The sequence below is a fragment of the Zonotrichia leucophrys genome, chromosome 3, assembly GCF_028769735.1.
Source record: "Zonotrichia leucophrys gambelii isolate GWCS_2022_RI chromosome 3, RI_Zleu_2.0, whole genome shotgun sequence".
In the NCBI taxonomy this organism is placed as follows: domain Eukaryota; kingdom Metazoa; phylum Chordata; class Aves; order Passeriformes; family Passerellidae; genus Zonotrichia; species Zonotrichia leucophrys.
Genome location: NC_088172.1, coordinates 58,719,253 through 58,735,005, shown reverse-complemented (window position 1 = coordinate 58,735,005; position 15,753 = coordinate 58,719,253). Strand labels below are relative to the sequence as shown.

The following is a 15,753-nucleotide window of genomic DNA, read 5'->3' as shown; positions in this document are numbered from 1 at the left end:
GGAAAATAAAAGGAAAACTAAAAGGAAAAAAAAGCAAATGAACTTGCTTCCAAAAATCCTCCTTTGGATGTAGCTTTCCAATCACCTGCCATGCAAGTACCACCTCAGGCACAAAAACTTTGCATAAAGACAGACAAAGAACACAGCTATATATTACTCTACTTTATAACTGACTGCTGAAGAACAAATCACTGGAGATGCCTGTGGTGTAACATTTTCAGACTGATTTGGAATACACACATATTTACACATACCAGGATTCAAAAGTTACGATTTGGCAGGACTAAGGTGAAGAAAAGCTTCTTCAGTTTACAGTTTCTAATGAGACACACTACATATAAACAGATAGGTAGCAGCAGGTAGTTTCTTACTTTCATTTAAAAAAAAGTAATAGCTCAATTGTATCTTTTTAGTTTTCCAGACACTCTAAAAAATGTCACACAACTAAAATGCTAGTGAAAAAACCAGGGGTGCTTCCCTGCAAGGATTTCAATACACTTTGCTGTACAAAAGGTGCACCACCAATAGCACAATAAGATGCAATGATGGGTGTGTGATCGCCTTCCTTCCACTGGGAAGGAAAAAGTAACATTTTAGACTAAAATTGTACATAGCCCCTTTTATTGACCAAGACCCATTTATCTCAAGAACAACCATGCCGTTATTCTTCCTATCTAGAAGCGTGCCCTGAACACAAGCACCAGAAGAGATTCAACTACGATAGATTCTGTAACACCAAATCAGCTGCTACTCCTCTGGTACTGCCAGATGGTCTCTCATTGCCTCTGATTATTTTGCTTGCTGGTGGTTGTCAAATATATCTTGATGAGAAAGTTAAGTAGGCTTTCCTTTCAAGCCAAGGTCATCTTCCATTGATTGATACCATAATTTGTTGAAGAATGCTTTTGCAATCCTCTCCCCCAGAGCCTGACCAGAATAATTCCCCAGGATTCTGTTGCCCTGAAATGTGCTTTATTTTCAGCAGGTCAAATAATAATGAGTCAACTCAATTTATAAATGTGAGACAAGGAAGGGGTCAAGTGTCAGCTAGGGTGGGTTTTTTTGGATGTGGTATGGATAGTGGTTTATCTCATTTTCTTCTACCTGAATGTCTCACAAAATGGTGCTAAATAGGCATTAATTAGACACTAAAAAATAAATTAACATGCAGAGGCAATATATTGCATGGCAAACTGAGTTAAGTAACTCAAGTAAACATTGCCTCAGTAGCTATGGGACAGACATATCAAGAAATCATAATACTACTTGTTTGAATTGTCACATTCTTATTTTTTAAGTCCTTTGAGCAGTGGGCATAGCAGAGCATGCCCTTTTACTGGCAACACAATTCAACTGTCTTTTTAAAATGTTGCTCTACCTAAAGTGAGAAAATTTACCAGTTTGTGCTTCAAAGCCCGAACATATTTTTCTCTCATTTGGAAAGTGATTTAAGGAACCATAAGTAACTTCAATATTTTGCATCCTTGAGGTGTTTTGTAAAGTTGCCTTATCTGTGTACCTGCAACATCACTTCACAATACAAATATAACCAAAGTTTTGCTTTGGGAACATTCGGGAAGTTTGTGAAAAAAGTACACAAAATGCAATGCTTGGAGAAGCAAACCTAAGTGATTAATTTCAGACAATGTAGACCTATCAGCTTCTAAGTACTCCCTTTTATAAAACAAAACGAGTCAATGACTATTCCTGATTTGAGAAAAAAGGTCTAAAGGAATTTTTGAAATGCAAGCATTTATTTTAAGGAATACTCTCTTTTAAAAAGAGCCCTGGTTATTCACACTGATACAGCTTTAGTGCAGTAGCCATTAACAAGTTAGCTCAGCTGTATTATTTATCTCACCCAAATGGAACATTATTTCAGCAATTCCTAAAGTTTTTATGCACACTTTACCACTGCTTACAATGAAAACACTGCTTTAGAGATTAAATCAAACTTTAGGACAAATGCCTTTAGTGCTGCACGGGGCTGAGACAGGTACTTGTAAAATAGCACTACTGGCAGAACTTAGAGACTGGCTAAACAACATACTGACCATTATCAAGTATTAAATGCTTGCTTGCCATTATTCATGCATCAGCACCTCCATGGTGTGTAGAAGTTTGAAAACCTGAGTCCAAGGTTATCTGATTTCATAGTGAAGGACTAAAGGGGCATCTCGAACTTAAGTCTTGAGCAAAACTATCTCAGCTATTTCAATTAATGGCTGTAAAGATACATTCTGTTAAACATTTATAAAAACTCACAGCATGAATGGAACCCACAGCCAATTCTAAATGTTACACAACCTGAACCAATAACTATTTTTGGCAAAAATAATATTTAACTGAACAGAAGTTGAAGAATTCTTACCACAAGGAAGATGTTACCACATTTCACATTGCACGGCCATAACACAAACGAAAACTCCCAGCATGACACATTCCAGTCATATTATTCACTTGACTTTTTAATGCAAAAATTACGTATTCTTTTGTTTTGCACGTCACAGAATATGATGTGAATACAAGAATACTAGATCAGGGGTCCAAGAAAAGACTATGCACAGGTCAACTATGTATACAATTTTCAATAAGAAATCTTCCAAGCTTCCAGCTTTTTAAATGAAAGAATGACAGGAAACTTCAACTCTTCTTCAACAATAATGGTAAATATAGCGAGTCCTAGAGAGGGTAATTGTAAGTCAGCTACTGTCCAGCAAGACAAACAGCTCGATTCCAGCTCTTGGACCCCTGATTTATTGCCTCTCCTTACAGGAGGGTATAACACTGGCAGCAATTACAATAGCACAAAAACTTTTGGCATATGAAATATTAACACAGGATTGACCCTGCATTGCCCCTGCCCATCTCACCACGATTTCCTTTTACTCTCTTTCCCACATGTTCCAGCTACCTTCTCTGCTCCAACTTTATGCTAACCAACAGCTAAGAAACACCCAAGTTTCTTTTTTTGTGTGTGTTTCTTAGATATAAAGCTCCTCAGTTAAAGCCAGGACTGAGGTAAAACAGTGTGTCATTTGTGCTAGGAAACAACAGTATCCGATGGTGAATACTCCTTTAAATATCAGTGGTCCTGCCAAAATTAATGAAAAAACAAGATTTTTTCATCAGGACAAAATTAAACAGATGTGATTGATGAGAGTCATCAGAACTGGTACCACTTCTTGTCTTTGTACTTCAACATCATCTAAAAAAACAACAAAAAAAAATCTAATTACTGTTTCTGTAATGTACCAAAATGTACAATGACACAAACAAATAATATGCTTTACAACGCAGCATGAGAAAGAAGGATTTTAGCAAGGTTGCAAACATGTCACTGAACACTGAGCGTTTAGCATGATGAATTTTCTAATGGTAGCATTATTGCTGGTGAGCTAGCCTCAGAAAAAGACATTTTAGGGAGAATGGGGAGGCTGCACAGGAGTTTAGGGTGTGGAAAGAAGTTGGCATGAAAATGAATGAGAACAGCCATTCTGTGGAAGTCACTGAGGAAAAAAACAAAGTGGCACTCAGAGGGTTTGCATACAACAGGACCTTTCTTAAGGACAGCAGGAATCTGACATAAAACATTACTCTTCTTATTAATTCAGTGACAATAAGCAATTTTTACAGTAACGGGGATTGAGTTGCACATTTAGAAGCTTACATGCTTCTCCAGCAGACTGCATGCTCTAGAGCAGCGTGCCAGGAGACAAGGCTGTTTCCAGTGAGTACTTAATTGTTAGGAGTGACAAGTGATGGATGAAAAGGAAGTATCCTTTATCAATGATACTGCATGCCCTTCAGATACCTCTAACATGCCTTTGGCAGAACTCAGCCACCTTGCAGAATTTGCATTTATATGACAATCAGTTTAATGTTCAGTTTAACATACTCACCTCATGAGCATGTTTTGAGAAAGAATCAGCGCTGTAAAGCATAGCTGCAGTTTTCTCTTCCAGTTCTCCCAGTTTCTGTCCTCTTTCATCCAGTGCCAGCCGGGCTCGTGCCAGTTCACCAACGACACCAGATGCTGCTCCTTTGACACCTTCGATACCCCCAGGTCCTGGAATATGCTGGGCAAGACTCCTTGATGCCTTCCCAGATGCTGATTCTCCAACTGGAGGCATTTGCAAAAGCAGCAAATACAGAATAGTAAGTTTTTCTATCATTGTGACATAAATATCACTGAAACTAGTTTATCTAGTGGTGTAATTTCTTTGCATGGAGACCAAACAGCTTATTTTAGGTATGACTGAGCAACACTCACTACTCTATGTTAGCAGATGTTTCTACATAAGAACTGAGGCATTCAAACATATTCTTAAGTTTTCAGGTAGGTTATAAAACTGTAAGCTCTCCACAGCTCAAGTGTGAAATTAGAATTCTGTTGTTCATCAATAAAATTGTTGAAAAAACACTTCACCAGCACAATATAGCTTCTTTAATGAGGAATGTGTTTTGAGGTCAACAGAGAAAGCAGGGTATTGAAATATTGAAAAGTTGTGGTTAGTTCTGGAAGTGCTTTGCCAGCCAGTGTGATTCCACCAGCAGAAGTTTTTTTTTGATGGAAGCATGCAGACACCTGAAGATTAGGTGTCAATGCTACCATTATTGTAAAAACCTTGCAAAAAAAAAAAAAAAAAAGGAAAAGGAATGTAAACCACAGTACGGCTGTAAGAACAAACGAGCACAAAAGGTCAGCTGAACAGCGCCAGACTTCAGTGATAGCACTGACTACATTGACTTTGCTCTTAATGGCACATCAGTCATCCAGTTCAATCTATACACTTGATGTGCCAATCTCAAGCAGAACTGTACAGACCACAGAAATATGAGTATTTGTTTCAAACAGCGAAATATTGGTTGAATATTTTCTTTTTTTTACCTCCAGGAAAAATAATATTAACTGGTTAAATACATTTTGATGCAGTATTTCCAGACTCTCTGATTTGATTTTATGCTACTAAGAATAATTTACATTTAAATTAGTCCTATAAAGATCTTTCTGTGAATTCCCAAAACAAGAGAAATAATTTCAATTATTACAGATTCTGCTGTGACCTCATGGTAAATATGGCTACATTAAAGATATTCTCAAATGGCTTTTGAATTGTCATTGAAGTCTCTGTCAGGTTTTCTTTCACTCATTAGGATTTTTTTCTTCCATTCAATAGTATTTTCCTTCTAAAGATCCAAGCCAAAACTTAATGGTGGAAACTTGACATGATATAAAGAGATCGCTTCTAAAGTTACACGTTATTTTTCTTCTGTCTCATTCATATTAAATTATAATTTGTGCACATAAATTTCTCTACTGGAATACTTCACCAACCTTCCACAGTATTCCATATACATATATGTATATAAAAACGCACAAAAAAGAAAACTTTGACACAAAAAGTGACCTCTAAATAGCTGATAGTTGCTCAAAATGTACAGGCACAAGAGATGAAGTCTAATTTTTATTCTGCAGAGATCAAAAGAACCACCATAAAAGAAAAGATTGGCAGGGCACCTTGTCCATTTTGACAGATACATTTCACATTAATAAGAAAAAGGTTCTTAAAAGGAAGCTTGCATAATATGGTGTTGTATCTAGCAAATATCTAAATAAATAAATGGAAGCTATTTTCCTTAAATATATTTAAGGTGCTTGATGCCATCACAGTAAAAAAAAGTAATCAAAAAACCAATGAGAAAATTATAAAGCAATGAAAATTTTGCCAAATCTGAATTTTACTGTCCTATAAACAGAGGACTGAATTAAAACATCATACAGTTCTGCCCTTGCTGTCATTTCTAAGGCATTTCTGCACAAGCAAAACAAGGAAAATCTGGCAAATAACTGAAGTAGACTGAAATTTTAATTTTCTCACTGTCCAGAATAGAATTCTCCAAAAGCAGCATAGATAGAATCATGGTCAGTACTACACGCTTCATAAAGATGAATAAAAATAAGATTATAAAACAAGAAATTATTATAAAACAAAACCAAAATGTTATAAAACAAAACTCATCTACTACAGAATAAATGAGCTAAAAGAACCTGTAAAAAAAAAACCATCCAAGCTTTTCTAATCTTGTTGGTAGGTTGTACAACATTAAATCTATGAAAAAAAAAATTTGTCACTCCCTATTTTACTCTCCTCTTCACAAAGGTAATGTTCTGTGAACATAGGTAATACATTCACCAAGGATCACTAGGTTCCTTGGGAAGAAATACCAGAAAAATAACAATTAATAATAACTTACAGAGTTCTTCTCTGTCAAGTGATTGTGCCCCACCTCCGAACAGGCCTTTGAAGAACCCCCTGTTTGGTGCTTCTGGTGTTTCTACAAGAGTGAAGAGCTCACCCAACATTTCCTTTGCAATGAAAAAGAGATAGAAAAAGGCATAAATTATTAAAAATAATGGAATATTCTTGCACTTTCTGGATTTGTTTAATGGATTTGAATTTCAAAAGAAATATGCTTTAATGAGCATCTGTCTTTGCAAGGTGATGTAGGAAATAGAAAAATGAAAAACATATTAAGAAACTTGTCGAAACGATCTGCTTCTGATGGTTACAAGCTCAGAGCTCATAGAATTCAGAAGCAAAGAAATGCATTCAAGTAAAGCTTATTTGCCCCTCTACAACTTGGGCAAGACTTCTGACTTTGTTCTATTGAAACTGCATCTACAAATACTTATATCCACAAAGCAGTATGAAAGTAGAGCCTGCAAATCTGCTGTTTCATTATTCTATACATCTACCAACCTGAAGCATGACTGAGAATTTTTCAAGCTGTTAACACCCCTGAGACATAATAGCTTCCTTCAAATATCCTGAGTTGGCATTCCCCACTTGTGTCAGCACACACCTCCCCCAGTGTCAACTGATTAAGGGAATTTTAATGGCATGTTAAAGGAGGATATTTCCTGTTGATCAAAATGGAATTAAGCAAGAAACTGATTCAGCTACAATAGGATGGATGAAACAAAAATTTAAGGTAGAAGTGATTTATTTAGAATCAGACTCTACAGTGAAAGAAAACAAAAGGGGGAAAAAAAATCAAAGCACAAAAGCCTAAATGCTCAGCTCAGAATGTATCTAAGACAAAAGTGATTTTTTAAAAAGAGTTCATTACCTGAAGATTTTCACATGTTTCTTGGCTGTAGGTGAGCCTCTGTATTTCAGTTGGTGAGACAAGATAGAGTGCTTGTCCATTATCGGTGAAGCAGAACGTTCTGGCTATCCGCATGTTGGTGAGTGGCAGATAATATACATCCAACAACGGCCTTAAACTGGGCAAACTTAAGGAAAAGAATTAAAACCCCATTAAATATAGCAGAAAAGTCTCTTATTGATCAAATGCTGATTTTTAAAATGCAATACATATTTTTTTCTCTTCACCATCTGCATGATACCACATAAACAGGTATCATTTAATGATGTTACAGAATCTCAAAACATCAGATTTTTCAAGGCAGCACCTCAAAAGTGAAATTTAAATGCATCACAGATGTATTTAAAAGCATTTTTTAAAAATCATAGTCTGAGCATGTAAATCACAAATTCAGTATTTAATGAATTAGGCATTACTGAATAATTACCAAGGTATTTTGATAAGTATGTACTAGGAGTTTACAATTAAACATCCTGTCTCTTCTCCCAGGTTAATAATTTCTCCTTTACTAAAAATAAAAGTCTCAAAGATCTCTCCTCAAGAAAATGTAGATATACTACGAGTGTGCTGTCAAAGGAAAGCAGAATACAGTAGCTTCAAGCAAGTTTATTAGTTAAGTCCCCCTTTGTTCTCTAACTAGATGTTGAAGAGAAAGTCCTCTTACAGCAAAGTTTGCTTACCTTGTATTTTTGGATTCTATACATATAACTGCAGAACTTACTGTATCAATCTACTGAAGAAGAGACAGCACACTTGGGCTAGAGCAATATTCCCCTACCAAACATTCCTCTCCCTCAAAGTGATAATAAATGCAAGAGAAAAAACACCTGATTTCTTGACCAGTAGAACACAAAATAAACCACTGTCTCAAACATCCCCTGCAAAGTTCTTCTAAAAAAATTACTTAAGCTGTTAGCTGCCAATATCCCCATAATTCAATACACAGCTTCTGCTGCAGCCACCATCCACATAAGGTTATTAATTCTAGACACTATAAAAGCAGTCAATGGGGAAAACTGAAGTTAAAATCTAAAAAAGATGTAGTAACCACAACAGTATCAGGCTGTTTTCTTTAGTTTTTTTCTTTTTCTTTTTTCTTTTTTTTTTTGCATGATGCCGAGATTGCCTTTGGAGGCAGGTTTCAAAAGTGAGAAATAAAATGCAATATTCTCTTGTAAGCATATCGCCCAGATATGACACCTCTGCCACGCATGTCTAAAATAAGAATATTCCTGAGAGTCAGTAACAGGGAAGTGTTTTGCTTCAGATCAATGGAAGCATAAAACATTCTTACAGCTTCAAAACACAAAAATATCAGATCAAATAGGACAAGTGTGATATCCATGAGAACACTTTCATAATTTCTGTTACAGATATGTTTGTTACTAAGTACTATCTGAATTTATTTCAGTAGTTAAGTACTGGGCATCTTGGGTATGACACAGTGCTCTGACAACTTTACATGAACTGCACATAAGGTCCATCTCCAGCAGCAATTCATGCTTATGAAATGGAGCTCAGCATTGGAATCCAACTTCCCCACACAAGGAAACAATTCAGCATTTATAATTTACCACTTATGTAGAGTTCATTAGAGAACAACGTGAATCCTGAAGAAGGCAGGATTTGTTTCAATATATGACATCTGAACATAAGTTTAGTTTTAGCAGGAAAAACAATACTGTTTGCCCTGCAAGGTGAGCAGCATTTTTTAGAGAGGTTTAGAATACATAAAACATGGGATATATACCAATGGAGTTACAGACTTACATACTACAATTAAAAAACAAGTTTTGATTGTATCAGTTTTAATTTTACTCCTAAAAACTTCCTAAAGAAGTATTTTTTTACAGAGTTTTCCAAGCTGAAAACTTCTTTTGGCAACCTTAAAATAATCTTTTAGGAACTTTACTGGCATAATTTTATAGGGGCATGTTCTACATTCATCTTATCATCAGGCCACAACTAAACTGCAGGCGCAAGCGTTTAAGTATATACACACTGCTGGTTCAGAATAAAATAGCACTTAAAAACACTTAACATAAAGCACATGAAAATTACATAGGTGACCTGTAAGTATATTTAAGCACTACTGCTACAACAACAACATGTTTAAACTCCTAACTTAAACCCTTACTTTACTTAGTACTATACAAATGGCAGTTTATCTTGCCTTTATAGCCTAGGTTTGAGCCTTTAAGGCACAAGCAGGCTACATGAGAAAATATTGAGGCATGAGTGTGATGCAAACAGCAGCACAAAAATAGGCAGAGTTCTGGTCAGGTGCAAGCTAAAGGTCTGACTGAAGGCACTTTTCTCCATCAGGAAGTAAATTCAACTTTTAGACAAACTTAAAGTCATGGACCTATATCACCTGTTTGGAACTGTGTGTTGAATCAGTGTAGCTTGAGCTAAAGCGGTAAACTTTTTCATGTGTTAAAGACATAACTAACAGGAATGTGCAGTCAAAATTATTCAAGCTTAAGTATTAGAGAATCATCAACACTGAGTGAAAGTAATTTTTTTTTAATTCACCATCCTGTGGAAAAGGAACCTTTCTGTGTAGCAGAAGACTATTTCTTTTTGTATAAGTTACTATCAAACAGGTCTTACCTAAAAGTCATAATATGTCCATTGGCACAAAAACATGCAAGGCAGATACTGTTACTCAACGACACTATGTCTCCACGAAGAACAAAAGAAGTCTCTGTTATATTTTGCTTATAAATACAGTTCTGGGATGGCAGTGAGATAACTTTTGCTTGCTTTTCTGAACATATCACTGCATATTGGTTTTCACTGATTTCCTGAGAGGAAGAAGGGGACACTGAGACAGGTCGTCGTTTTTTTGCTTTTTCTTTTTCATCTTTATCCTCATGGTGTTCTCTCCAGGTTTCATGTGCTGGTGGGACCAAAGATCCTGTGGTGTCCAAAAAAGCCATTCTCAAGATTGCCCCTTTTAGCCTCAGGATGGTTCCTAGGAAAGAGTAGTTGAGCACATTTCTAAAACAGTTCTCCTAAATTGCTTTCCAAGCTACAAAATACTCCTTTAAGAAGCTAGGAGAATGAAAAGAAAAGAAGAACTTCAGTTTGCCTCCCTAGCAAAACAAATGTACACAAACCTTGGGCATTTATCTAAAAACTAATGAAGCACAAATGTAATCGGGAAAATGTTAAACCAGTTTTCAAGGGTAAAGTGGGTGCATACTCTTTTATTAACTTCAAGGGAAATGTATTTGTATTTAAGTTCAGTGTCACAAATGCAACTCATTTAATTCTCTCCCGATGAGTACACAGTATATTTAATATCAACAATAAATGTTATCAGTCAAAGGTGAGCATCATCTTTTCCTTCAACTGGTTCAGAGACAAGCATGTGCAGTTTTTTTATTTCTCCCCTGCAGTTCACATTTGAGTCTGCTTCTCTAGCTTGAAATGAAAAAGTATTCCCTCCTTACAGTTCAAATCACTGTCTCTGTAGGCCAGACCTTTAGCAAATCAATTTTATTTTACCTTAATTCATTTACATGTAAGTAACAACAGGAACATCTGCTAAGTCCAAAATAAAAAGCAGTATCTTTTAAGGATTATGCTGCAGATGCAAAGGGGAAACACACTGCCTAGCCTGCAGCATTGCTTTTATGACCAAATGTTACTAAATCTGACCACTGCTGCCAATCCCTCACTCAATGGGCACAAATCCCATGTATGGTCTAGATGTCCACTCCTCATCATTCCTAAAACCAAATGGCATTGCAATTTGTATGTTTGATACCATCTGTGTAGCAAAATGGACTAGAGCAGCATGTTCTGCATGAGACAGTGGTAGCAGGAAAGCTAAATCTATGACTAACAGTCTATCCAATAAACCATGAATACAAAATTACAACAAAATTAGTGGCTGTGCATCAGAAAAACAAGATCCAAGACCTTTCACAGCAATTCAAAGGAATACAATTATCGCTAATATTTCAAGCTAGTTGTTAAATTTACAGCCTTAGTTTGCACTCCCTTTTTTTTTGCTGCAGGAAAACTGATTGACTCTTACCTCATGACTGAAAAACAGTAATAAAATGAGCATTTGATACTATTAAGCTCTTCTGTTATCCCTGTTAACAACTACAAATGGTTTCTCAGCAAGCAAACACTAGCTATATTTTTTTATTTTATGAAATTGTACTTACCATTTTTCCAATTTATGAAACTCTGGTAACAAAGTAACCAGTCTAGCTTGTTAAACTTACCAGCTAAATAAATGCAATATATATTTTAAATTAATCAATTATTGAAAAGCAAACCCCAAACAGTTTCTTAAAAAATAGGAAGAACGACAACAATACTTTATCAAAGCGTCCTTTAGCCTGTCTGCTTTGTACATACCACTGGGAGAAACAATTACTGGCTGAAGAAGTCTCTGCTCTCCTCCTGGGGGTAAGTTCAGTACAATGACAAGCACTGTACCCAGCGTGGTGCCAACCCACAGGCATGGGGAAGGTGATGTATCAGCCTTTCTTGTGAAAGTCTCACAAAAATGAAGAGCTGAAATTGCCTCGCGTGACTCTTTATCAATGCTAGTTACACTAGAACTCCGGGATCGACTGAAAGAGTTGTCTTTGACATCTGAAAATAAACCAGTATTAATTAAAAAGAATGGCAAATTGGAGGGATTAAGAGAATTTAACTTTTTTTGTTCTTTAGCATCAACTTTATACTAACTATAATGCTATTGATTTTTGTACCCCTATCCTTCATAAGTCATATCTCCTCATGCCCCAATTTCCAGCTGTTTCTTGAGCAAAGCACCCAATATTTGTTGCAGAGGTTGCCATTAGATAATTATAATGAAAAATTTGAAGGCATATTTTTGTCTTCTAGAGCCAGAGAATAATAGTTATCAAGTGGTACTCCTTTAAAAAGCTGAATGACAAACCTCTCTGCCAATTAGTTCATTGAGCAGATGAAAAAAAATATTGTTTTCTTCAACACAGTTAACTAATCTTAAGAAGATATGACTATTTTACTTAAGGAAATGCAGTGACATCTGCCCAGCATGATAGCATGGGTCCTGAAATGACCCACAATATTGTTCCACTTTAGGAAACTGTGCAGGAGATCTAAAAAGCTACTTACACACCCCCTAACTTTAGTGAGGGGAAAATGAATGCTACCAAATGCCACCTGGCACTGTTCTGCAAAGCTGAATATTTCCACTGGGAATGCTGTAGCATAGTGCCAGTAATAGCACTTAAGCCCTTCTGGATGTCTTGCTCATTGTTCAGCAACAAGTGAATTATAATGTTAACAAAAGTAAATTGCTGCTCCACTCTTGCTGCATGCTGTCTGTAGGTGTGGCAATACCTGATACATCAGCAGACACTGAATTTATCTATGCATTCACATATTAATGCTGTACTTTCTTATTTCATAATTGCAAAGTTTTAACACAAGACAGCCTTCATCAGCAAAAGTTGGATGCAGTTTATATTATGCTTAAAAAAAAACAACTCAAAAAGTCTTTTGAGTAGGGTATAGATGCAATTGACATTTTAAAGCAGGATTAAGAGCTAAAGAACAACATTCAACCATGTACTATTTGGGACTACTATGTTAGTTTCATTAAATTATTGAAAAACTTTCTACAAAGAATATCTAACATGCATTTGGAAAACATACATACTAGATTTCAACTGACTAAATACACACATCTACTTAACACAGTGAATCTTCTGAGGAATTTCCTCATTCCAACAAGGATAGAAAAAAACCATTGTCCTGTTGAATTTTAGCTGTCAAATATAAAACATGGATTATAGGAACTAACTCAACCAGAGGTTGACATACTAAATTTTCACATTAAAAACAATAAATCCAGTGTAAAACAATGAAAACAATAATTTGTTTTTATAAGTCTTCTAATGACCACCACCTCTTATTATGCTTGCTTTCTTCAGGCTTGAGTATTTTCTAATTTAATGGTTTTTTTCAATTTTAACATGGATTAATCAGTCTGAATATAATCAATCATACAGTAACTGTAATAGGCATAGATTTACATGTGCATTTGTGTGTTCTAGCTATTCCATTTGAAGAACATGTGTACAAATTCCAGAAGCATTGGAATGGATAGGAGAAAACCAATGAAAACTAACTTGTCAGACACATGGGCATTTTTGGGAGTGGACAATCCATTTGGAAGAGAGAACAGAGAGCTAAAAGTTTAACTGCTTTAGTTCATCCTACGTATCTTGAAGTCAAGGAAGAAGTTTGTAAATGGATTTGGTTTAGATGAAGAGGAAGGAACAGCAGTGTGATGAATCACTACGCATCACCAGAAGGATGGACAGATGAGGCTTTTTTGAAGAAGCAAAGCAAGGAATAGCACCTATGGCAGTAGCATCTTAATTGCTGGATTAGAACATTGAAAAGCAATGGTATAATGCAGACAAGGGTATGATCAAGATAACTTCTGTTTTAGAAAGCAGAGAATAAATACAGAAACACATAGTTTAGATTTTATCTGTTCAGAGAGGAAAAGGAGTCGGTTAAAGATCCAAAGACAGAAAATTAATTTGAAAGAACAAGATCATGAAAGAGAAGGTTTAAGAAGCCATGGAAAGAAACGAGAGACAATGATAAGGATAATGAATTCAGGAGAAAGGCATTTCTGTTGTCTCCTACAGCCCATAGATATGGCCACATAAGTGACAAAAATACAAGCAAGCCAACACTGAAGAACACTATGCAAAAACTGTATCACTACAAGAAAAGATAGAAGCAAAATTAAATGTAACTGCTTAAGAAAGTGATTTACAGATCTGAAAACCTAGAATAATTTTACACAGAACAAAATGAGGTGTCTAAGCACAGATATTCACATACATGCAAAGTCAAAACCACTCAAAAGCTATTGCAATTCAGAAGTTACAAACCATTGTATGAGTTCATCAGAAATGATGTGACAAAAAACCCCTTCCATTATTTCAGTAGAAGAAACAGCAAATATTAAGTGATGTAGAAAACACTGTAACTCTTTCAAGATTGGAAAGTGCTGAAAAAAATTCAGCATTCACTTTTCACCAGTCTTCATTAGGAAAAAGCAACACTTCCAATTATTGCCATCAAAGAAATGTGAGTAGAACAGCAGAATTACAATTGGTTGATACTTAAGTATAAATGTGTTCCAGTTTGCCAAGTATGAAATTCACCCTATACCAAAATTATCCCTAAACCATTGGTGAACATAGCATAGAACAACAGAAACATATTGAAAAGAGTTGTCAAATTCTTCAGCTCTTCTGTGCCAACATGGCCACAGTCAAACTGCTCTAGTTCCAGACACTGAGCTTAGAAAGATGAGGACAAATTCCAGTTCCAGAGGAGATTAACAGAAGCCACCTCAGGTTTAGATAACATAACCTAAAGAAGAAGGAACTGCATTCTGTTAGGAAAATAATTCTGTAAAAATGAAATTAGAGATATGATGACAGATTTCAACCGCATTAAAAAATGGCTAACAAAGATGGGGAGTATGTGTTATTCCTGTTTATTGGGCAAAGGACAAGAAAAAGTTAATATGGAAGCAAGAAAGTTGGATTAAGTAACAGGAAATCTGTCTAATTAGACTACACAACACTGAAACTTTGTCTGGTATATTTCTAAAAAACTTTTTTATTAGAGGCTCATGAATAGATCAGAGGTTAAATTGTCAAAATATCTGTATCCCTGCCAGAGGATCCTTGCCAATCCTTGGATAAAGAATCCCTGAGAATTGCTTCCAACTTAACATTTCTCTGAGAGGGGCAAGCTGTAACTGTAAATCAGGGCGGTCCAGCTCAGTTTGAGAATATCCCAGTGCCACGGGCTTTTCCCCTTGTTGACAGCAGCAGCACCTGGCAAACACACAGTGCTACAGCTCCCATCTGATCCTGGCTGTCTTCTGCTGGGCTGGTGGTGGCAATTCTGCTGCAGAGAGAGGAGCAAGCTGTGGCAGGCAGAAGGCAGCTGCATTTATTACTGCAGGTCTACAGTTGTGCCCCATCGTCTTTAGAGAACAAGTCAGAGGAGCTGGACCTGATCTAACAGCTGGCAGGCAAAGTATTTAAAAAAACTCCAACCAACTCATTTGTACATTGTTTTAGGCAGCACAATGACCTTTAGTACCACAGACCTCATAACTGAACTGATCCTTAAAAAGTTACAGTGCATTTTTCAAGAAAAATAAATTCTCAAACTGGTCATCCATCCAAACAACTGTATATAGCTTTACTTTAGAGAGAGTGGTCACAAGACAATTAACATTTATAAAATTATGCCCAACTACTCGTTGAGAGAGCCTCAACATATCCAGTTAAGATATTTCATTTTTCAATTTAAAGTGTATCAGATGGTCCTAAACAGGAAGCGGCAGTTTTCCTAATGCTGTCTGCTTATTCATGGTTTTGCTATCACAGCACTACTGATAAAGTGAGTGACAGATACCTAAAAATTATGATGAAAGTGTGATAAGCCACATACAGGAATTGCAGGCTTACCTTATGATGACAGCAATGACATTTTGTGCCTGAGAGTCCCCAAAAAGAG

At 36.1% G+C, this 15,753-nt stretch overlaps 1 protein-coding gene across 8 annotated transcripts in view; it reads right to left on the bottom strand.

Moving 5' to 3' along the window:
* Nucleotides 1-1,028: 1,028 nt before the first annotated feature.
* Nucleotides 1,029-15,753, bottom strand: part of STXBP5 (syntaxin binding protein 5) — a 104,410-nt gene continuing 89,685 nt past the window's right edge. For all 8 annotated transcript variants that reach the window (XM_064708408.1, XM_064708407.1, XM_064708410.1 and 5 more), the window contains 6 exons: nt 11,554-11,793; nt 9,787-10,150; nt 7,135-7,300; nt 6,259-6,370; nt 3,903-4,123; nt 1,029-3,208 (listed from right to left, as the gene is read on the bottom strand). In XM_064708408.1, coding sequence (XP_064564478.1) covers nt 3,167-3,208; nt 3,903-4,123; nt 6,259-6,370; nt 7,135-7,300; nt 9,787-10,150; nt 11,554-11,793 — 1,145 coding nt within the window. In that variant the 3' untranslated portion in view covers nt 1,029-3,166. The remainder of the gene's footprint in view (nt 3,209-3,902; nt 4,124-6,258; nt 6,371-7,134; nt 7,301-9,786; nt 10,151-11,553; nt 11,794-15,753) is intronic.